General features: G+C 44.4%; 1 protein-coding gene across 1 annotated transcript in view; it reads left to right on the top strand.

The window, feature by feature from the left end:
• L2HGDH (L-2-hydroxyglutarate dehydrogenase) overlaps positions 1–19,339 on the top strand; it is a 31,863-nt gene extending 12,524 nt beyond the window's left edge. The window contains exons 4-10 of the mRNA XM_065403217.1: positions 4–135; positions 5,444–5,606; positions 6,603–6,637; positions 8,441–8,608; positions 9,095–9,252; positions 10,903–11,034; positions 18,993–19,339. Of these exons, the coding sequence (XP_065259289.1) occupies positions 4–135; positions 5,444–5,606; positions 6,603–6,637; positions 8,441–8,608; positions 9,095–9,252; positions 10,903–11,034; positions 18,993–19,188 (984 nt within the window). The 3' untranslated portion in view covers positions 19,189–19,339. The remainder of the gene's footprint in view (positions 1–3; positions 136–5,443; positions 5,607–6,602; positions 6,638–8,440; positions 8,609–9,094; positions 9,253–10,902; positions 11,035–18,992) is intronic.
• Positions 19,340–22,677: the final 3,338 nt, after the last annotated feature.

Below are 22,677 nucleotides of genomic sequence, written 5' to 3'. Positions count from 1 at the left end.
AAGCTCATAGTGGCTGTTGAACAAGAAGAAATTCCAAGACTCAAAGCACTGTATGAGAGAGGGCTGCTGAACAACGTCAGAGATCTGAAACTGATAAGTGCAAAAGAAATACAAGCAAAGGAGCCCTTTTGCAGGGTAAGTTGCTTATTATTCTTAAATGGAATGAAAAGCGTTAGTTTATCTAAGTGATCTGTTACATTCTTTTTAACATAAACCCTCGATGACGCTGCCCCCGTGGCAGTCTCAATGGGTGATGTGTTCAAAGGAATGCCTGAAATCCCAGTGGTATAAAAACTGCCAGCAAAAAGGAATTCATTTATAGTACAGAAATATTTAGCACAAAACCAACCCTGCGTATATATACCTCTTTAAAGAAATGATACTAGCCGTATTTTTAGGAAATGTTCTCCTAGCCCAATTTTAGGAGAGGCTGCAAAACCTTCCTCCTTGAAACCTCCACCATTGACCCCTTCTTGCACCCAAAAAACCCCTACAAAACCCTGCCCCCAAAAAACCCTTCCCTAAGTAGAGTTTTTGCCCCCAAAAGGGAAAAGTGCCAGAAATTCCATGAAGGCTTCTTGGGACTTTGCTATAGCTATTGATTTTATATGAAGGCTCTCAGATACTGTGATGATGGGTGGCAGTATAAACCCCTAAAATGGATGGATTTGACTGGAGTGGAGAAGGGGACCTGACTTCTCCCACCACCTTCTACACCAGTCCCTGTGATCCCTATTCTTATCCTGACTCTCATAATATTTCCTTCTTCCTTGGGTAAAAAAATCAAAACCTTTCCCCAGATGCCTTCAGTCCAGAGATGAAATGTCACCTAAAGAAAGAAACAAAGTTGAAGGGGTTAGATCCCTGTTGAGAAAGTTATTTCCGGGGTTCTAGTTTGAATGATCTGTTTCCACACATCCTATCACTGATGTAAACACATCTCCTTATTTGACCTGCCAACATGGTGCCTCCCAGCTGCTCCAAACTGGTGGTCCATATTGTTCCTGTGGGGAAACGTGGACTTTCTGATCTACCTTTGGTGACTCCAAACACATCTGCCAAGCAAGGAGGAGAGAGGGCAATAAAAAACCAAAAACACTAGCGAGGGATGGAAAAAAGTTAGGGTGCTTCCCTAGTAGGCTTCTTTCTTTCCCAACTATATTTTGAGGGATGATATGGACCTGCTGCAGTTCTAATTGCAAGTGATAGACCTGTTCTGTCACACCAGACAATATCTTTACATTACAGAAAGCAAGTAGTATTTCACCTTGTGATGCTTCTCGGGGATACCCAGGATTGTGGGGCACCTCACTACCCCCTGTCCTTAGCGGGAGGATGCCTTGTCTGTGCCTGCTGTGGAACAGCTCAAGGCTCCACCGGCCATGGGGAATACAAGCACTCCCCTCTAGGCATCCACAGGCCCTGCTTTCCAGGTTAGCGATGGGCACACTATAACCTCCGAGCATGCCCCGGGAGTCTCCAGCCCCTGCTCCACTGGACAGTCCTAATAGTCACTGCTCCCAAGGAGGCAATACACCCCAGCTTACCAGTTTTACCTCAGATGATCCTTGAGGGGGCCATTTAGGGATCTGGGGCAAAATCTGTCTGGGGATTGGTCCTGCTTTGAGCAGGGGGTTGGACTAGATGACCTCCTGAGGTCCCTTCCCACCCTGATATTCTATGATCATAGCACCAATGAATACAGAGCATTTAGATATGGCTGTAGTGAAAACAAGAAAAGGTTTATTTTAACAAAGGGTAGAGGTTCAAATGATAGCAAGTATAATTATTGGAAACAAAGGATTACATGTAAAATAAAATCATCATCTGCATTCTAGAGTCTGCACTTATTGAACAAGGTGCTCTCATGTCTAAGTATTGTTCACCCAAAGATCCTTACAGCGTTTTACAGCCAGGTTGCCTGTGACCCTCCATTCAGAAGGCAAACACACTGTCAGCTTGCTTCCTAGGTGAAGAATCCTGGGTGTTTCTTTGCAACCCCAGATATATCAACACAGTGCTTTGATCTTTATTCATAAACCGGACACCTTCCTGTAGATTTTGCAGTCTCTTTTTTTCCCCACAATCTTAATGACCTTGTGGCTCAGTATGCAAATAAGCCTCCCTTGTGAAGCAGACAATACACATATGGCCAAACAAGGTGTCAGTTACCCCCTACATGAAAGGAATCTGTCCAAAGCATGTTGCCTGCCTCAGCTCCTGGGGGAATTCTGCGCCAGAAAGTTAAAAATTCTGCACACGATATTTTAAAATTCTGCATATTTTATTTGTCAAAATAACAATATAATCACGCTGGTTTCAATTATTTTGGTCATTTATTTCAAAATACCGGTCAGTAAATATGTCTGTAACAATACAGACAACACAAGAGATTCGGGAAATGTTTTTGACCAATAGATTCCTTACTACATATATTAATACAGAACTTAGAGTAATAATTCTTTTAACCTACAGTACAGAACTGTGTTTCCTGCACCCCTCAGAAGCAGTGCAAAGGCTTCGGGGTTTAGGGGTAACAGAGGAGCTGAGGGAGAGGGAAGTAATTGCTGGGAAGGAGCCTGGGAGTGAACTTGGAGGGTTGTTGGGTGTGGGTTGGAGAAGTATGGAACAGGTTTTTTGGGGGGAAGGGATTGTTAGGGAGTTGGGGAGCCTCATCCATGCAGACCCTGGCTGTTCACTAGCCTCTTCCATTCAGTCAGGCACATCTGCCCCTGTCCCCGGGTGTCCCTGCTCCCCCACTCCCCATTCAGCCAGGCATCTCTGTATATGTCCCCGTACACCCCCACTCTCCCTGTCCCCATGTGGCCCTGCATCCTCACTCAGCCAGGCATAGCTGCCCCTGTCCGCGTGTATTCCTGCACCCCCCACATCCCCATGTGGCCCTGCACCCCCTCGTTCAATATTTTCACCCCACTAGCTCCTGTGCCCTGGCCCCAGTCTATTCCCCTTGCTAGCCCTTCTGAACTCCAGTCTGTGTGACCTCCCCCCAGCAACCCCGTGTGTCCCGTTCTGTCTGTCCCCCTCATATGCTGTGCCTCCTCACCTGGCCCCTTAGGCAGGGCGCTATGAGGAAGTCAGCCTCTCCTCCCTCTCTGTGGCTGGTTGCTCAGGCCTGTGAGCCAGCTGCCCTTTAGTGCCACAGCAGCCCCTGGTGGACGAAAGGTGTAATTGAAGCGTGACCCCTCTTGCAGCTTTCTTTCGCCTCCACATCAGAATCCGTTATTGTGCGGGGTGGGGAAATCTGTAGGGGACATTAATTCTGCGCTTGCGCAGTGGTGCAGAATTCCCCCAGGAGTAAAATACTTTAAGAATTTAATTTCCAGTATAGATACCTAACTCCTTAAATATTATCCATACTATACATTTCAAAATGATTATAATGGCCAGTGAGCTACTGGCTCTCAGTAGAGACCTTACATGCCACCCTTTGGAGAACTAATATGCATATATCTGACTATGGGGATCCCGGTACCACCCCATGCATCCCCCGTGCCCTCTGCCAGTTGACACCAAGCAATCCCTGGGTGTCACACCTACAGCCTAAAACCGTGAATCTCAAATAGTGACTTGAGCCAAAATAGAATCTTCTGTAATATTGATGTACCCAGGGGTGGATAGATTCTAATCGCCAATGGGGATTAGAAAGCTTTCCCCGTGGAGTGGGAATGGTTACCAATCAGTAGTTAGGCTTTCCTCTCCCCAGTTCAGAGCTCCCGTGTGTGAATTTTTGCTGAGAGGATCTTTTCTCTCTATAATAGTCCTGTTTAAAGCCCTACTTAATTTGCGATGTTGCAGATCCCGCAATATTTAGCTTGCATTGCAATTTTGACAGCGGGAGTGCCAGCTGCCCCGGGACTGACAACGGGGGCTCCCACTGTCAGCCCCAGACTCCCGCTGTCAGCTTTTCCAAATTACCACAAATAATAAGGGTCCATTATTACTTTTCCGTGATTTTCCATGTCTTGTCCAGAACTCAGCTGCAATTCTTTGACAGACCTCCCGCAATTCAAGTAGGGCCTTAATCATGTGCAATATCAGTGAAGCTATGTAGCAAGTGCAAATCTCTATTCAGCTGGAAGCACACAGTTCTGATTCAAACCAGTTTGAATGTAGTCAGTTTTTGTGCTAGGATTGTTACGTAACACTTTGCTCTCGCATGTATTTCTTTACTGTAGGAGGTGATCAGAAATGTGGTCAGCCTGTTAGTTTCAAGACTTTTTATTACTGTTTCTTTTGTTGAAAGGAAAATTGGGAGGGAAACATCCCTGTATGGTTTCATCTGAAAGTTTTCTGCTGTTGAAGTGGTTTGTGTGGGTGATTGCTTAGAAATTACTGTAGTCATCTAGATTTATGTGGTAAAAAGACAGACAAAAACCTGTCCGAAAAGGACTCTTAGCATTACCTTAATTTAGCTTTTGTGGCTATTGTGTAAAATATATAGAAATATATGTGTGCATTAATAATCTGGCTAAGCATTTAGCTCTGCAAATGACTAAAATCAAATGGGTCTGATTCAGTGCACGCTGGTATCCTGAGTTGATTCCCAACATCCTGAACAGAAGAGAACTGGCACAATATATTAGTTATAAAGAGCGCATTGCTCTGTGTATTAAATATATGAACAAAATTCATCAAAAGGAAACTTTAAACTGCATTATGGGTTCGAATCTTATTCTGTTTATCTATCTAAGGTTTCTGAGCACCTCACAATCTTTAATATATTTGTCCCAACAGCTCTGTGAGGTAGGGAAGTGCTATTATCCCCATTTTACAGATGGTGAGCTAAGGCATGGCTGTGTTCCTTACCAGTGCGCTGAAAGAAATCAGTCATACAGGAAACTGAGTCCCTTTGATGCAAAGATACCCGTGTGTCAGGGAGTGACATAAGAATTTCACCCACCTTGCCTGGGCTAATGATAGAGCAGGTGCTAGTTATTCTCTGGCATAGGAAAGTCCAGTTTTGGGAACAGTCTAGTATGGAATAGCTCAGTGGTTTGAGCATTGGCCTGCTAAACCTAGGGTTGTGAGTTCAATCCTTGAGGGGGCTATTTAGGGATTTGGGGAAAAAATCTGTCTGGGGATTGGTCCTGCTTTGAGCAGGGGGTTGGACTAGATGACCTCCTGAGGTCCCTTCCAACCCTGATATTCTATGATTCTGACATCCAGTTCAGGGGGTAACTCACAGCAGAGGTGATGTAATTGGCTTTTAGTGACAGGAAGCACTAGAAACAACTACACTTTAGGGAAAATGCCCAGTGTGGCCATATGCACATTATATTGCACTGTCTGTGGTACAGGATTATACCACCCTGGAAGCAAAGGTTATATAACTTGATTTATAACTGAGAGCCATTCAGAGGCACACATCTTAGTTACCCAGCAAACTATTTTTTTCCCTGTAATTCATCCAATACCATTTTAGGGTGTGATGGCCCTTGATTCCCCATACACTGGCATTGTGAATTATAGACAAGTGGCCCAGTCCTATGCGGAAGATTTCCAGGAAGCGGGTGGTGCAGTCTTGACAGATTTTGAAGTAACAGACATGGAGATGGCTAAAGAGAGTCCTTCAGAAAGTGAAGACGGTAAGCACTCCCTCTTCTCTCTTTCTTGTAACATTGCAATCTATTTTCATAACAAATTTTGCCCTAAGGCTTTTATTGTAACTAAAAGTACTTGAAAGTGCTGTAGCTACTTTTCTCTCACATATTTTTGAAACTCTCTTTTTAGTAATAATATATTTGGCCCAAAGACAAAATTATGTCAGCTGGGATATTTCATCAAATTGAACAAGCCCACTTTTTTTCCAGGGCAGATCACCTTTAAGAAGAAAAGTTATAATTTTCAACAAAAACAACGAGGAGTCCTTGTGGCACCTTAGAGCAGGGATTCTCAAACTCCAGGTCGGGACCCCTCAGGGGGGTCACAAGGTTATTACATGGGGGGGCCACGAGCTGTCAGCCTCCACCCCAAACCCCGCTTTGCCTCCAGCATTTATAAAGGTGTTAAATATATAAAAAAGTGGTTTTAATGTATAAGGGGGGTCGCACTCAGAGGTTTGCTGTGTGAAAGGGGTCACCAGTACAAAAGTCTGAGAACCCCCGTCTTAGAGACTAACAAATAAATTTGTTAGTTTCTAAGGTGCCCCAAAGACTCCTCGTTGTTTTTGCTGATACAGACTAACACGGTTGCCTCTCTGAAACTTATAATTTTCAAGTGGACATAGCAAAAATGCCCAGTAAAATAGGACTCTCTCAGATGAAACAAGTTATTCTCTCAGGATAGTTTCTGACAGCTGAATATTGGGTGCACATGCTTATAACAGTGCTCTTTGCTTCTGTCTTGGCGAGCAAACTGGGTCTACTTCAGATACAGATCTCAGAACGTGGAAAGGAATAATACAATACATGAAGGAAACAGAAAATGGTTAGGTTTATATTTATGAATCCCATCAGAACAATGCTTGCTCCATAATCTGAGGTTCCCCGGTTGGACTCCAATCCTGAAAAGTTGGCTGTACTATCGGTTTTCTTTTTCTAGCATGGATTCTATTAACCTCTTTATATCTAATTCTCTTGCAGGGATGAAATATCCAGTTGTTGTTAGAAACTCTAAGGTAAGAATTAAACCTAATATTGAATTGATTAATAGGAAAAAAATCTGCTGCTTTTCTTCTTGGGAGTTACTGGCATGCCGTGGAAAAACTAATCATATAATTCAAAAAACACTAAAACATTGATAACATTGGACGGGCTGTGCTAGATAATACAATACCTGTTTATGAAGGCAAACTGACATGGTACACAGATGGCTAGATGTTAAGATTTTACTGTAGATTGGTAATGATATTAAAATATGTTGCATACTCTTTGTTTCATTCAGTTGACTGGTCTATATTTGATCATTTAGGCCTTTCGTCTTGTTTGTTTGTGCTTTCCAACCACTATCTTCCCCACTTGTCTTTAGCTGTTGAAACTGCTTCTGAATTATTTTACCAGGACGCTCATTGGGTTTCCCTCTGTGTCCGATTCCTTAGTTCTCTGGATGTTTGTTTCATCTGGTTTGTTCTTTGATATTTTTAAATGTCTTATAACTTAGTTTAATGCATCGTGCTTAGTTTCCAGTAGGTGCCCTATCAATGCGTTTCTCAATAGTAATAATCATGAGATTTTAATTCTAGCCGATACCAATTTTAGACTTAACGTTTGTTGTATGTAAATGCCTTGGGGCTAAAATTTGGAGTGCTAATCTTAATGATCTCATTATAGATTTTTGCCTGAGGTATTATTTTAGTGCAGTTTTATTATGAGGTTTGGTTGTTCAGAAATTTCTTTTTCAGGTTTGTCGTTCAGCTCCTGCCTCCACTATAATCAATTTAAAATTACAAGGAAATATTTTTTATAACTTGAAAGCTATAAAGTACAATATAAAATGATGTGTGGATTGTAATTATTATTGCAGCTCCGTTCATGCTGCTTCTGATTGTGCCCCTTCCATTTTCATGAGTTAAAAAACAAACAAAAAACCTTTCAAGTTATAGGAACCCTTCCACCCCACCCCTCCAAAAAAAGTTTCCTCTGCAATAACTTTAAAGTGATAGTTAGAATTTTTAATGTAAATAAGAATAAGAAACCCAGCACTTGAAAACAGAGTAATGCCAAATTACTTTTCCTCTTCAGTGTTGAATATGCAATTACATAGAGCTCTTGGGTACACAAACTATGAATTGACACTGCCTTTAGAACTGTAGCTTCTCACAGTTCGTGGAGTGAAGTTGATTTTTGAGAGTAAAGAGATCCTTTAAAAAAAACCAAACCCTTATTTAATCAAACACACGGTGGTTGGTTAGATACAGCACCGCTATAATAGACTCCAGCAACAAAAACCTGGCAGGGAGCTGCATGCTGGAATGACACCAGTATTCCTGATGTTTGAGTGAAATAGGGAAATTCCAAGGGAAAAAGTTCAGTTACCTGGAGGATCTAAATCTCTGATTTAGGCATGATGGGTCTTTGTGTATTATACACACACACATTTATTTTACAGGGCAAACTGCTATGTTCCATGTGTTTCACTTGAGGAAGGCAATCCAACAACTGATACATTAGTTAATTTTTTCCTATAAGGATTCTTCCAACTTTTTGTAAACTACTTGCTGTATGACTATTTTAGGAAGCCAGATGTAGAGGCACTGCCCTCTCTTTCAGGGTGGGGAAGGAAGGAAGGAAGAATATTTTCAAGAATTAAATAAAAATAAACTACAAAAATGTTACCCACTTCCAGCATGCAAAATACCTGATCTTTCAAAGGCGTGATTGTTGTTCTTTCTGATCTTGGCTTGTTTTTTATTGGTTTATAGGTTAATTTTTCTTCATCTTCATCTGTTGAATTTGTAGTTGTGGGGTTTGTTTTTTGGCAGGGAGAGGAAATCCGCTGTCAACATATCGTGACCTGTGCAGGACTCTACTCAGACCGCCTCTCCGAAATCAGTGGATGCAGCCGTGAGCCTCGCATTGTGCCCTTCCGTGGAGACTACTTGGTGTTAAAGCCAGAAAAATGCTATATGGTTAAAGGAAACATTTATCCAGTACGTAATATTCTGTGCATTTCACAATGTGAACCGAGAGCTGCTGACACAGCTTCACGGTTTTGGGTAGTCTTTTTAAAAAAAATTAAGTATTGAATTGTTTAAATTAGAATTATGGCAGTTGACTTTCAGTAGAGATGCCCAGGTACATAATATACTCACTTGACTTTTACCAGGATAGCTGAAGACAAAATAACAAATGATAGTTATTGTTACCCACCAGAGTGATTACTTGCCCAGTGTGAGGATAGTAATTATTTGGCCCGTGTGAGGATAATCTTGAAAGGCTGTAATAAACATTTTTTTCTCTTCTATTATTATCTTTTGACTAACTTCTAAGTCCACAGTAAATCATAAATGTTTTCTCTGTGTCTCCTGGAAAGTGACTGACTTTCACATTCCTGAGAATGTTATTGGATCAAACAATTACATTGTTGTCTCTAAATCTGTTTTGAATGGGGTTACAGTTCTCGTTTTCTGCTGCAGGTTCCTGATCCTCGGTTTCCCTTTCTGGGAGTTCATTTCACACCGAGGATGGACGGCAGTGTTTGGCTTGGTCCTAATGCAGTGCTAGCCTTTAAGCGAGAGGGTTATAAACTCTATGACTTCAGTGCCGGAGACTTTATAGATGCAGTTGTATACAGGTAATATCTTCATTTCAATGGGTGTTTGTTTGTTTGTTGCTGAATGAAGGGATCCACCACTTCTCTGTCAGAAGCTCCCCACTTTTGTCACACCTCCACCATGAGTGCCCTGCATCTCATTTGTCTCCTTTGGAGGAGGAATAAATGAGACTGTCTCTGATTGTGTAGAGGAGGTCAGTGTTGAGTGACACGAGGCACTTGTTTTCCATTCCACACACCCAAACAGTACCTGATTATGTTTTCACTGAAGTATATGGCAAGAAAAAGAGCCTATTACAGCTTTCAATTCCTATTATCTCCAGAGGAAGGGACCCATTATCTCTGAGGTTGCTCAGCAGAAGGACCGAACATGACTAATTTTCCTTTCTTGAAGGATACAGTTTGCAACATGCCTGTATAGGTGACCAGAGAGATTTTAGCTGCGGGGAATGGTTAATAATTCTCTCTTGCACCCACAACCAGGCAGAGGAGAGACGCCTTCCCCTCCTCAGAAGCTCATTGCTCTTTTCCTAATGGTTGTGGATGATGCCTCTGGAGTGGTTTCTGTCTCCTCCTTTAAATGTGTGTAGGGTTTTCAATCCTTTGTCCTGCTCTCCCAAAGAAGAATCCCGAAGTTATCCCTGGATGCTAGTCCCTCCTAACATCCGCAGAAAGAGCTTCATTTCTAAAACTTACATGAGCTTGTAGCAGGTTTCACTCAGGGGCCAGCTTCCCTTGTGATCAGGCCTCAGCCAAACAGTTTCTCCAAGCCTGGAGACAGTTTCCGGGCAGTCCAGGGGCCTGGCAGCCAAGCCACAGTTCGTCACCCTCACAGAGTCCTCCAAGAACTCTCAGGGGGCTGGGGGAAGAGGGAAGGATAGGGGGACCCGGGCCCTCCTCCACTGTGTCCTGGCTCAGGACCCAAAGGGGGAGAGGCGAGGAGTGGCTCAGTCCTATCTGGCAGCCACTCCAGATCAGCCTCCCCTGAACTATTTCCTACCTTCCCTGTTTCCCTTCAGGTTGGGATGTGGCCCCAGCCGCCTTCTTACAGTCTCAGTAGTTCAGGGCATCAGCTGGGGGAGGGGATGCTTCCTAGCTCACCCTCAGAGTTCAGTTGTCCCCTCACTTAGTCAGGGGAAGGGGGTTCCTGGCTGAGCCTTACTCACAGTCACGGTCCTTCCCTTGTAGACCTCTTTGCCTCAGCAGCTGCAGCCTGCCTGCCTTCTTGCAGCCAGTCTCTCCTCCACCTTCCCCCCTGCTGGACTTCCAGAGCTCTCTTTTAAGCAGATCCTCCATCGGGAGCATGCCTGGCAGCTGCTGAGGGGCGGGGCCTTCTTGGCCCAATACTGTTCCACCACTCCTGGGACCTTGGAGTGGGGTCTGTAAAGCCCATCACAGAGCTCTACAAACCAGACTGACTCGTGTAGGGAAGGAGTCCTACACTGGAGGAAAGGGTGACGTCCTTAGAAGCAGAAGGAGCCATGTGGTAATTCTCCTAGCCAATCCGAGAAGGTCATTGGATGGGGATGGGAAGCTGATTGCACAATCCACATTTGATACTGAGTGTAGATTGTAATGTTTTGATATGGTACGTTATCAGAGGTGCATGTCTGCACTTTGTATGCAGGAGGCCATTCTGTTACCTACAAATGTTGTTGTGTCTCACTCTAGTGGTTTATGGAAACTGGTGTTCAGAAACATCTCTTACGGAATGAGTGAAATCTACAGAGCATGTTTCCTTAGTGCACAGGTGAAGCAACTTCAAAAGTTCATCCCTGAAGTTACCATCAGTGATATACTCAGGTAAAAACACTGTTTAGTATCTAGCTGTTCGTTAAACCTTATTGTACAGATTAATAAATCTGACATTAGTTCCCTCCCGTCCCAACTGAGATTTCGCTTGGAAAACTGCTAATATATCCTGGGGAGGGAGCAAATTCGACACTGATACTTAATGAGGGGGAGAAATCTGGGAGGTAGTAAAGTTGGAAGAGAACTACGGTTGACAGGGGCTATAGACAAGTGTTTGCAATGTGATAGAGACGTGGAAAAGGCCAATGCCATTTGGCCTGCATACTCAAAAGCTTCATATCACAGGAGGAGATAATAGTCCCTCTGTATGACCAGTCTGATCCCATCTACAAAATCCTGTTCAGTTCATTGTCCTTCATTGTGAGAAAGATGGACAAGTTTGGAGGACTTTAGAGAGTAGCAACAGAAATGATTAGGAAGCTGGAGAGACTGATATAGGAGGAAAATTAAAGTAGCTAAAATATGCCCAATTTGGCTGACGGGGACTTATGCTTCTCAATATTTGGAGAGTGTAAAAATCAAGAAGGAAAGGAAAGAAATCTAGCACAATAAAAGTGAGCTCTCCAAACTGGTGGAATAGATAGCTGCCATAGCACTCTGTCCAAAAGTTATATGTGTGACAGAGTTTTCTTTTTTCCGGACCATGTTTTTTCTTATAAGGAGAAAAGCTAAACAATATACTCTGATATAACCAGAAACAAAACAGAAAATCCTCTGCCTGGGTAATCACCCCAGCCATGCTCCACTGGCTGTGGGACCCGGCCTTCCCCAAGCGTCCTCCCCTTCTGCCTAGCAAGCAGTTCTGAAGTTTCCTGCTTTCCTTCAAGAACCTGATGGAGCCTCAAGTCCTCAGTCTTGCTCTCCCAGAGCACCTGCGTGAGGTATGAACAGAGTGTGCTTGGAAATCTGGCAGGGCCTCTGTACTCTGTCATAAGGTCTGACTAGGAGTAATGAGGTGAAAGTGAGTGGGGAGAATTGAGGTTAAATATCAGGTTAACCTTCCTCACCGGGCCGTCTGTTAGGATGGCCAAGAGATAATTTCTCTAGGGGAAGTGGCACATGCCCCATTACTTGGGACACTGGGAAGCAAGCCGTACACAGCAACGGGCCAGAGATGGACTAGAAAACCTGATAGGTCTTTTCAGTTGGTAGAGTCTACGATCCCAAGTAGTGGGAGTGCTGCGGACACTGCACAGCAAAGACCCTGTTGGGGATCGCTGCTCTGGTTTTTAACAACCTGTTCTGTTGGGAGCAACATGGATGGGGGTCTGGGAACAACAGCCTGCCCTCCGTATGGGGGAGAATGGTGCGGTAATGTGGGGCTTTTGTGGGAAGATGAAAATGGGGGATGGTTGGAAAATTTCAGGGGGTCAGAGGATCCTAGAGGAAGAACCCTGAGGTGCAAGATGGAAGAGGAACTCTCCTCTTTGTGGCTTATGCTTGTTTCCACCTAGTAAAGCAGCTATAGTGGTTCTTGTTTCTGACACAAAACCAGTAACAATCTTCTGATTTTCTGGTAGCCAGGAGAAGAATGTTAGGGTACGCTACACTGCAACGTAAGGCTAGGATTCAAACTCCGTCTCAAGCCTAGCCCCCTCCCGTCTACACACAAATCATGCTAACCCAGGGCTCGGACCCAGGACCCCACAGAGGTGCAGGGTCCAAGCCTGAGTCAAGCATTCAAGCCCTAATGCTTTCCAGTGTAGACGCAGCCCCGCTGGACTTGAGCTCTCGAAGTCTGCCAAAAGTATTCTACAGTCCCATGGGCCAACTTTCTTTGTCCTTTGGACAGTCGAATTTTCCCACACTGCACCACGAACAAAGGGCGAGAGCAGCCACGTTTTGGGAGGGCGCTAGGAAGTCTGGGACATAGATGGTTGGGCTCGGGCCAGCATAATGCAATGTAGATGCCAGAGCCCTAAGTTTCAGTAATTCCTGGGGGTTACAAATGAGTGTAGCCTCAAGCCCTAGGTTAACAAACCCACGGTCTTTTAACTTGAGTTCTCCTACGCCTGGGTTTACACTGCAGTGTAGACATACCCCAGTGCAGTGTTTCTCAAATGCGGCCACCAGGGGCTTTTTTTGCGGCCACATCCTCCTGGGCTGATATGGGGGGGGGGGAGGAGGGGGAAGGAAGCAGTGGCCCCTCTCCCAGGTCCACCAGTGGGGATTCGGCCCTGCCCCCCTATGGAGAGACAAACGCTGGAGTTGCAGGCAGCTGGTGAATGCCCCACTTTCCCGAGGGCGGGTGGGCAGTCTTTAGCCACAGGGCTTCGGGTTCCATCCACGCGATAGCAGGCTCTGGTTCCAGGCTCACCACCCACACCGTCATCTTCACTCTGAGGTCACCAAAAAATTTGTTGTGAGAACTCCTGCTGTGGCTGGCCGGTGTCAGCTGACTTGGGCTCCGGTTACAGGGCTGTTTAATTGCAATGCAGATGCTCTGGCTGGAGTCAGGGTTCTGGGACCCTGCAAGGGGGGCGGGTCCCACAGGCCAGGCTCCAGCCCAAACCCAAACAGCTATACTGCAGTTAAACAGGCCCTGTAGCCCCAAGCCCTACAAGCCCAAGTCAACTGACACGGGTTAGTTGCGGGTGTTTAACTGCAGTGTAGACATATCCTTAGAGAACTCCAAAAGAGAGAACCAAACCATTAGTGTTTGTATTGAAATGGTAGGCAGGCAGAGCAATTCCTATATGTAGGTTGTTGTAGCCATAGGATCCAGGATATTAGAGAGAGAAGGTTCATGCTGTACTATCTTGTATTGGACCAACTTCTGTTGGTGAGAGGGACAAGCTGTGTAAGCTCGAAAGCTTGTCTTTCTCACCAACAGAAGTTAGTCCAATACAAGAGCAATTCCTAGACTGATTTGCAATCGGAAAGATGTAGTAACTACTTTTTGCCACAAGAAGGTTTTTGAGTTTGAGGACCTTTCAAGAACTCCTTCTACTGTACTCCAGTGTATTTTGGAAATTGGATCATCAAAACCAGGTCATCAACTATTATTTTTAATTTCAAACTTTGGGAAATTAAAGGAATTTGTTAAAGTCAGCTGGCTTGAAGAGCTCAAGGACTTAAATACAGAGGAGGCTTGGAACTTCTTCAGATCAGCTATACCAAAACTATCTGAAATTTGCATCCCAAGAGGAAGAAACTTGTAGGAAAAAGCTCCAGACCCAGCTGGATGAATAACCACCTCAGAAAGGTTATTAGGAGTAAGCAGAGAGCCTATAGCGAATGGAAAAAGGGGTTAATTAGAAAATGTAGGAATAATGTGAGAATTGCTAAAAGTCAATCTGAATTCGCTCTTGCCAAGGAAATTAAAATAAATAAGAGGGTTTTTATTTATATAAATAAAGAGAGAATAAGAAAGGATGAGGTTGGGCCACTATTCAGCGTGAATGGGAATGAGATTAAAGATAATCTAGGTGCAGGTGTACAGCCCAAAAATTAAATGAATACTTTGCCTTGGTTTTCAATTACCATGATGATATAGAACATGTGCATGAAGGTAAGTGTGGCTGACGGGAATGAGTGTCTACAAGTGGAAATGACCACATCTCAGATGGAAGAAAAACTTAGATCTTAATGCACTGGGGGGACTGGGTAAGTTCTACCTCAGCATACTGAAATAACTGGCACATGAGATTGCTAGTTTGCTAGCAAGGATTTTTAATAAATCTATCTATCCAGGGGGAGTGCTGTATGACTAGAGAATAGCTAATGTCATACCTATATTTTTTAAAGGGGGAAAAATGATCCAGGCTTTTAAACCTGTTACTCTGACCTCAATAGTAGGCAGGATTTTAGGACAAATTGTGAAGAAAAGAATAATTAAATTCACAGAGGTAAATGGTAAAGGAGGTGCAATGCAACATGGATTTACCAAAGGTAGATTGTGCCAGACTAACCAGATTTCCTTCTTTGAGAAAATAATTGATTTTTTTAGATAAGGGAAATGCAGTAGATCTAATATACATGGACTTCAGTAAAGCATTTGACACAGTGCTACATGGTAAATTATTAGTTAAATGAGGGAAGATGTGGATCAGAACAAGCGTTGTAAGGGGAATTGACTAAAGGAGAGAAGGCAACGGGTTGTGATGAAAGGCAAAAGATCAGACTGGAGGGAGGTTACAATTGAAGTTTCTTAGGGATCAGTTTTGGGACAAGTCTTATTCAATATTTGTATTAATGACCTTGACACACAACGTAAGAGTGCGCTAATGAGATTTGCTGATAATACTAAATTGGGAGGCACCATCAATACCGAGGAGGATCGGAACATTTCACAGGAAGATCTGGGTGACCTTGAAGACTGGAGTGACAGAAATGGGATAAAATTCAAGAGTACAAAGTGGAAGGTCATGTACTTGGGGTCTAATAATAAGGATTTCTGCTACAAGCTGGGGGCTCGTTGGTCGGAAGCAACAGAGTAGGAGAGAGACCTGGGTGTGTCGGTCGATCACACAATGACAATGAACCCCCAGTACTGATGTGGCTGTGAAAAAGGGAAATGTAAGCCTAGTGTGTATTAGGTGAAGCATTTCCAGTAGAGACAGAAGAGACTGGGTGCCTGGGCAACAAAATGGCAGATGAAATTCAGTGTTGTTAAATGCAAAGTAATGCACATTGGAAAACATAATCCCAACTATCCATATAAATTGATGGGGTGTAAATTAGCTGTTACCACTCAAGAAAGAGATCTTGGAGTCATTGTGGATACTTCTCTGGAAGCATCCACTCAATGTGCAGCGGCAGTCAAAAAAGCGAACAGAATGTTGGGGACCATTAGGAAAGGGATAGATAATAAGACAGAAAATATCATATTGCCTCTGTACGCACACATCTTGAATACTATGTGCAGATCTGGTCGCCCCATCTCAAAAAAGGTATATTGGCATTGGAAAAGGTACAGAAAAGGGCAACAAAAATGATTAGGGGTATGGAACAGCTTCCATATAAGGAGAGATTAATAAGACTGGAACTTTTCAGCTTGGATAAGACACAACTAAGGGGAGATATGATAGAGGTCTATAAAATCATTCCTGGTATGGAGAAAGTAAATAAGGAAGTGTTATTTACTCCTTCTCATAACACAAGGGGTCACCAAATAAAATTAATAGGCAGCAGGTTTAAAACAAACAAAAGGAAAAATTTCTTCACACAACACAGTCAACCTGTGGAACTTCTTGCCAGAGGTGGTTGTGAAGGCCAAGACACTAACAGGGTTCAAAAAAGAACTAGATACATTCATGGAGGATAGGTCCATCAATGGCTATTAGCCAGGATTGCAGAATTGTTGTTCACGTCCATTCCAATACCCACCCTCCTACCCCTCTGTCGGAGTAGCCGGCAAGAAGGCACTGAGGGGGTGGCGGGTCGGCAGGGTCATATATTGAGCGCCACGAAGGCACCACTCCAGGGGGCTTCCCAGCCAACCTGACGGGAACTGCTAAGGGGAAAAGTTTCGTGCACGTGGCGCGATTGGAATGGACATGAACAACACATCTCGAAGAACAACAGTTACAAGAAAGTGAGTAACCGCTTTTTGCGGGTGCTGGGGGGTGCTGGTGGCCTGTGCTCTACAGGAGGTCAGAGGAGATAATCTGGGGTCCCTTCTGGCCTTAAACTCTGTGATTCTATATTAAACCACTCGCTGCCAAAGTGCTGTTTGCATTACTGCTTTTGAGACCTTTTAAATGTTATACACTGCTCAGATGTCTGCATCACTGGGATAAATTGTGTGAACCACAAATATGCAGATATCCCCAGTGCTTTGAAATGTCTTAAAGAATTGACATTCCTAATCATCTTGCAATCCTTGTCATCATCATTTCTAAAATTAGCATCAATACAAGATTAATGCTTGTAGAAGTCTAGAAAGGCCATATGCAAACCACTCGAATTTAAATTTCAATCTGTTCCTGTATGTGACATCCCACCCTGCTGGATTCGGCCTGTTGGTATGCCACGTTAAGGGCTGCTACAGAAAAGCTTGGTCCACTCCCAGTCTAAGCGCTGTCTAAAGCAAATTATTCTGGAATAGCTTTGCTGATTATAACAGTGGATTAAGCTAATTTGGAATAAGACACTCTTCTTCAGGAGTATGAGCGTCCACACATGGAGTTAATCAGGAATAGCTAGTCTTCTTTAAATTCAGGCTAGGTCTACACTACGGGGGGAGGGGGAGGGGGGGGAGGTCGACCTAAGATATGCAACTTCAGCTAGGTGAATAGCGTAGCTGAAGTTGCGTATTTTAGGTCGATTTACCTGGCTGTGAGGATGGCGGCGAGTCGACCGCTGCCGCTCCCCCGCCGACTCCACTTCCGCCTCTCGCTGCGGTGGGGTTCCGTAGTCGACGGCAGAGTGATCGGGGATCGATTTATCGCGTCTAGACGCGATAAAATCGATCCCTGATAGATCGCTACCCTCCGATCCGGGGTAGTGAAGACGTGCCCTCACACCCTACCTTATTCCAGATTAACTGTCATGTGTAGACAAGCCCTGAGGCTTGAGTGAAGAATCCTTATATGGCTAATATTACTGGCATGCAGAGAATCATCGGGGTAAACTCAAGATGGAAGCCTTGCATGTAGCCTTCTCCCTGCTCAAAGAGTTTTTAAACGAACATGGCTGGCTTACAGTCATTCTGTCACATAAGCATCCAGTGCACAAACTGCAGGGCAAGCCTAAGGGTGGTGGAATGATTAGGATGCTAGCCTGGGACTTGGGAGACCCGGTTCAATTCCCTGCTTGGCCTGTGTGACCTAGAGCAAGTCGCTTTGGGCTTGTCAACATGGGGAAACTTACTGGCATAACCATCCTTGTACAATTATACTGCTGTATTCATATCAGAATGACACCCAGTGTAGACACTTATTATGGACTAAGGGTGCCCTTTTCCCATTTAGTGACCTAAACCAAACAGGGAAAAGGCACTTTTGTTCTGGAATAACAGTGCACTCACAGAGAGTTATAGCAATATAATTATACCAGTAAACTTCTTTGTGTTGACAAGCCCTTAGTTTTTCCATGCCTCAGTTCCCCCTCTGTAAAATAAAGAAGCTCCTATTATCCCCATCTCACAGAGTGCTGTGAGGGTGAACACATGAAAAGATTGTAAGACATTGGATACAGTGGTAAAGGAGGCCATACAAATACCGATGATAGATGTGATCAATCCAGTAAACAGGTATGCTGCTGCATTCGGCACTGCTTGCAAACTGCCCTACAGGAAGCTCCACTAAGAGAGAAATACAATAACTGAGCCTCATAGTCATATTTCACTGCTGGGATGTCAGCATGGAATAGCTGTCTATGACTACAGCCTACACAAATTGCACAGCTGCAGAATATTTTTTCCATGTCACATCTGACTTACGGCTTTCCATAGGAAGGGCACGGTGCCCCAAATGGTCCAAATATTCTTTAGTAATAAAATCTCTATACAACAGTATGTATGTAGGGTAAGTATAATCGTGGCTGTGAGCTAATATCTGTCTCCCTTATTGACAAGAGAAAATCGGAGAAAATATGGATATTTGTGGCAGAAGTATTTTGGTGGTGTTTATGCTAAATGACTTGCCCAGACCTCAGGGGGTGAGTAAGTGTCAGAGCTTGGATTAGATCTAGTGTAGTTGTATTTTTAGACCACATCTCTCTCAGGTTTAGACTGAAATAGACTAGCGCTGGTCTGCTTCCTTGTTTCTGTGACCTGCTAGTACAATTTCTAGCGTTCCCCATCTCACCTCAAGGGGATTCAGAAGTAACACCATGTTAGAAACCTACATGTTTTGTAACTGATCGTTGTTAATTCCTAGGTCCTGGTTCACTTTTAAATGCCCTAATGGGAATTGACAGTATTTTGTTTAGCATTTCTCACAACTTGGTGTGGTTTATTAGATAATATTGGCCCCTCATTACCAAGTCTTCCTTTGTTTTTGCAGGGGTCCATCTGGAGTAAGAGCGCAGGCCTTGGACCAGGATGGAAATTTGGTAGATGACTTTGTATTTGATGGAGGCACTGGCGATATTGGAAGCCGAGTTCTTCATGTCAGAAATGCCCCATCTCCTGCCGCTACCTCCTCCCTTGCCATTGCAAAAATGATTGCCGATGAAGTGGAGCGAAGATTTGGCTTGTGAAATGAACCGGCACCACACTGGTTGTATCCACTCTTGGTTAGCTGTGTGACTGCACTGAATGAAGTCTGCGGTTTGTCAGAGTGAAGATAAATTGGAAGTCGTCTTGTTCGGCAAATGAACACTGTCCTTTAGGCTGTAGAATACAAAACTGACAATTCCGTTGTTTGCTTCCATAAGCCTTTACTTCTCTACTTACTAAACCTAGGAGATGTGAGATCAGATAAGTTCTGGGGGAATGGAGGGCACCCCCAAAATACTGTATTAATGGAGGGACAGGAATCAGTGAGTGCCCAGCTGGAAGAGAGAAAAGAGCCACCTTCAACTGCAGAGGCAGTGACATCTCCTTCCCCAACAAAGAGCTGCCTCTCTGCGCGTGGTGCTAGCACTAACTGCTGCTCTATGGTCACTAGGGGGCTGTAGGAGGAACCGAAAGAGTCATTGCCAAATGGGCTGCCCTCACTCTGATTTCCCATGTTCTCTGGTTTAAACAGGACCTCTCAGCATCTCCACTGCAGCAAGGTGGCCCCTTGAGGCATCATGGCCAGGGAGAGGCTGTGATGGTCCCTCCCTCTTTCAAGAGATTGGGGAATTCACCTCCCCACTAATGAACAAAATGAGAAAAACTGGTGAACGCCCTTTAAGGAATGTGGAATATGGAAGTACTGTAAACAATCCTTTGCCATTGCATCATTGGGGAACCGCTGCAAATGTTGTTTGACATTCAGAGCTTTCTCCCTTAAAAGATGATTTCATAGAATACCAGGGTTGGAAGGGACCTCAGGAGGTCATCTAGTCCAACCCCCTGCTCAAAGCAGGACCCATCCCCAAACAGATTTTTTGCTCCAGATCCCTGAATGACCCCCTGTCAAGGCTGTATCCCTACTTTGAACTTTAGGGTACAAATGTAGGGGCCTGCATGAAGACTTCTAAGCTTATCTACCAGCTTAGCTCTGGTCCGCTGCCACCATCTTAAGAATTCCCTCCCTGGGAAGCCTTGAGAAACCTTTCACCAATTCCCTGGTGAATACAGATCCAAACTCCTTGGATCTTAAACAAGGAGAAATTGACCCTTCCCCCCTCCTTCCTTTCACCAACTCCTGGTGAATACAGATCCAAATCCCCTTTGGATCTTAAAACAAGGAGAAATCAATCAGGTTCTTAAAAAGAAGGCTTTTAATTAAAGAAAAAGGTAAAAATCATCTCTGCAAAATCAGTATGGAAAATAACTTTACAGGGTAATCAAACTTAAAGAGCTCAGAGGACCCCCCTCTTCTGTCTTAGGTTCAAAGTACAGCAAACAAAAATAAACACTCTGGTAAAAGGTACATTTACAAGTTGAGAAAACAAAGTAAATCTAAGACGCCTTGCCTGGCTTTTACTTACAATTTTGAAATAAGAGAGACTTGTTTAGAAAGATGGGGAGAACCTGGATTGATGTCTGGTCCCTCTCAGTCCCAAGAGCGAACAACCCCTTAAACAAAGGACACACACAAAAGCCTTTCCCCCCCCAAGATTTGAAAGTATCTTGTCCCCTTATTGGTCCTTGGGGTCAGGTGTCAGCCAGGTTACCCGAGCTTCTTAACCCTTTACAGGTAAAAGGATTTGGAGTCTCTGGCTAGGAGGGATTCCATAGCACTGTACACAGGAGAGCTGTCACCCTTCCCTTTATAGTTATGACACGCCCCCCAAATCACAGATAGTGTTGGACGTCCGGTTCCACACTGGCTGTGATTTCTTCCTGGAGCTCTAGGAGAAAACAGAGTTAATAAAACACATGTACCTTTAGACATACTACTGATTATATAAAAACTAACTATGTTTTATTTCAAGAACAATTGTTAACCAGTTAACTCTGGGAAACTTTCCCGGGAGAGTGCATCAGCCACTTTGTTAGAAGCTCCCGAAATGTGTTGTATTTCAAAATCAAAATCTTGGAGAGCTAAACTCCACCGAAGAAGTTTTTTGTTATTTCCCTTGGCGGTATGAAGCCACTGTAGCGCAGCATGGTCTGTTTGTAGTTGGAACCGCCGTCCCCAAACATATGGGCGTAGCTTTTTCAGCGCGTACACAATGGCGTAGCATTCCTTTTTGCTGATTGACCAGTGGCTTTCCCTCTCAGACAGTTTCTTGCTGAGAAACACGACAGGATGGAATTCTTGATCCGGTCCTTCCTGCATTAAAACTGCTCCCACGCCTCGCTCGGACGGATCTGTGGTTACTAGGAACGGTTTGTCAAAGTCTGGGGCCCTTAGCACAGGGTCAGACATGAGTGTTGCCTTAAGCTGGTTAAAGGCCTTTTGACACTTATCAGTCCACTGAACTGCATTTGGCTGTTTCTTTCTGGTTAGGTCTGTCAGCGGGGCGGCGATTTGGCTGTAGTCTGGTACAAATCGCCTATAATATCCGGCCAAGCCTAAGAAGGATTGGACCTGTTTCTTTGACTTTGGAACCGGCCACTTTTGGATAGCATCCACTTTGGCCTGTAGGGGATTTATAGTTCCTTGACCCACCTGGTGCCCCAGGTATGTCACTCTGTTTTGGCCTATTTGACACTTTTTAGCCTTAACAGTTAGTCCTGCCTGCCGGATGCGCTCGAAGACTTTTTTCAGGTGCTCCAGGTGTTCTGTCCATGAATCAGAAAAAATGGCCACATCATCGAGATAGGCAACGGCAGATTCCCCCAATCCCGCTAAGAGACCATCTACAAGTCTTTGGAAGGTGGCGGGTGCATTTCGCAACCCGAAAGGGAGTACATTGAATTCATACACCCCTGCCTGGGTGACGAAGGCGGACCTTTCCTTAGCGGGTTCATCTAGTGGTACTTGCCAGTACCCCTTGGTTAAGTCTAAAGTAGAGATGAATTGGGCATGTCCCAATTTCTCCAATAGCTCATCTGTGCGTGGCATTGGATAGTTGTCAGGACGAGTTACAGCATTTAGCTTACGGTAGTCCACGCAAAAGCGTATTTCCCCATCTGGTTTGGGAACTAGAACCACTGGAGATGCCCATGCACTGGTAGAGGGGCGGATTATACCCATCTGTAGCATGTCCTGGTTCTCCCTTTGTATAGCCGCTTGGGCATGAGGTGACTCCCGGTAGGGTGGGGTTCTAATTGGGTGAGCATTACCTGTGTCAATGGAGTGGTATGCCCGTTCGGTCCGTCCTGGAGTGGCTGAGAAAATCGGTGCAAAGCTTGTGCACAGCTCCTTTATCTGCTGTCGCTGCAGACGTCCCAGGGTCGTGGAGAGGTTCACCTCTTCCACGCCACCATTCCTTTTTCCTTCATAGTAGACACCTGCAGGCCACTCCGTGTCATCAGTTTCCTGGGCTGTAAACTGGCAAACGTTTAATTCTCTAGAATAAAAGGGCTTAAGAGAATTAACATGGTATACCTTAGGCTTTATGTTGGAGGTGGGGGAGGCTATGAGATAGTTAACAGCTCCTAGGCGCTCCTGGACCGTGAATGGTCCTTCCCACGACGCTTCCATT

This window comes from Emys orbicularis, chromosome 4 (assembly GCF_028017835.1).
Source record: "Emys orbicularis isolate rEmyOrb1 chromosome 4, rEmyOrb1.hap1, whole genome shotgun sequence".
Lineage (NCBI taxonomy): Eukaryota > Metazoa > Chordata > Testudines > Emydidae > Emys > Emys orbicularis.
This window is presented reverse-complemented; position numbering and strand designations above follow the sequence as displayed.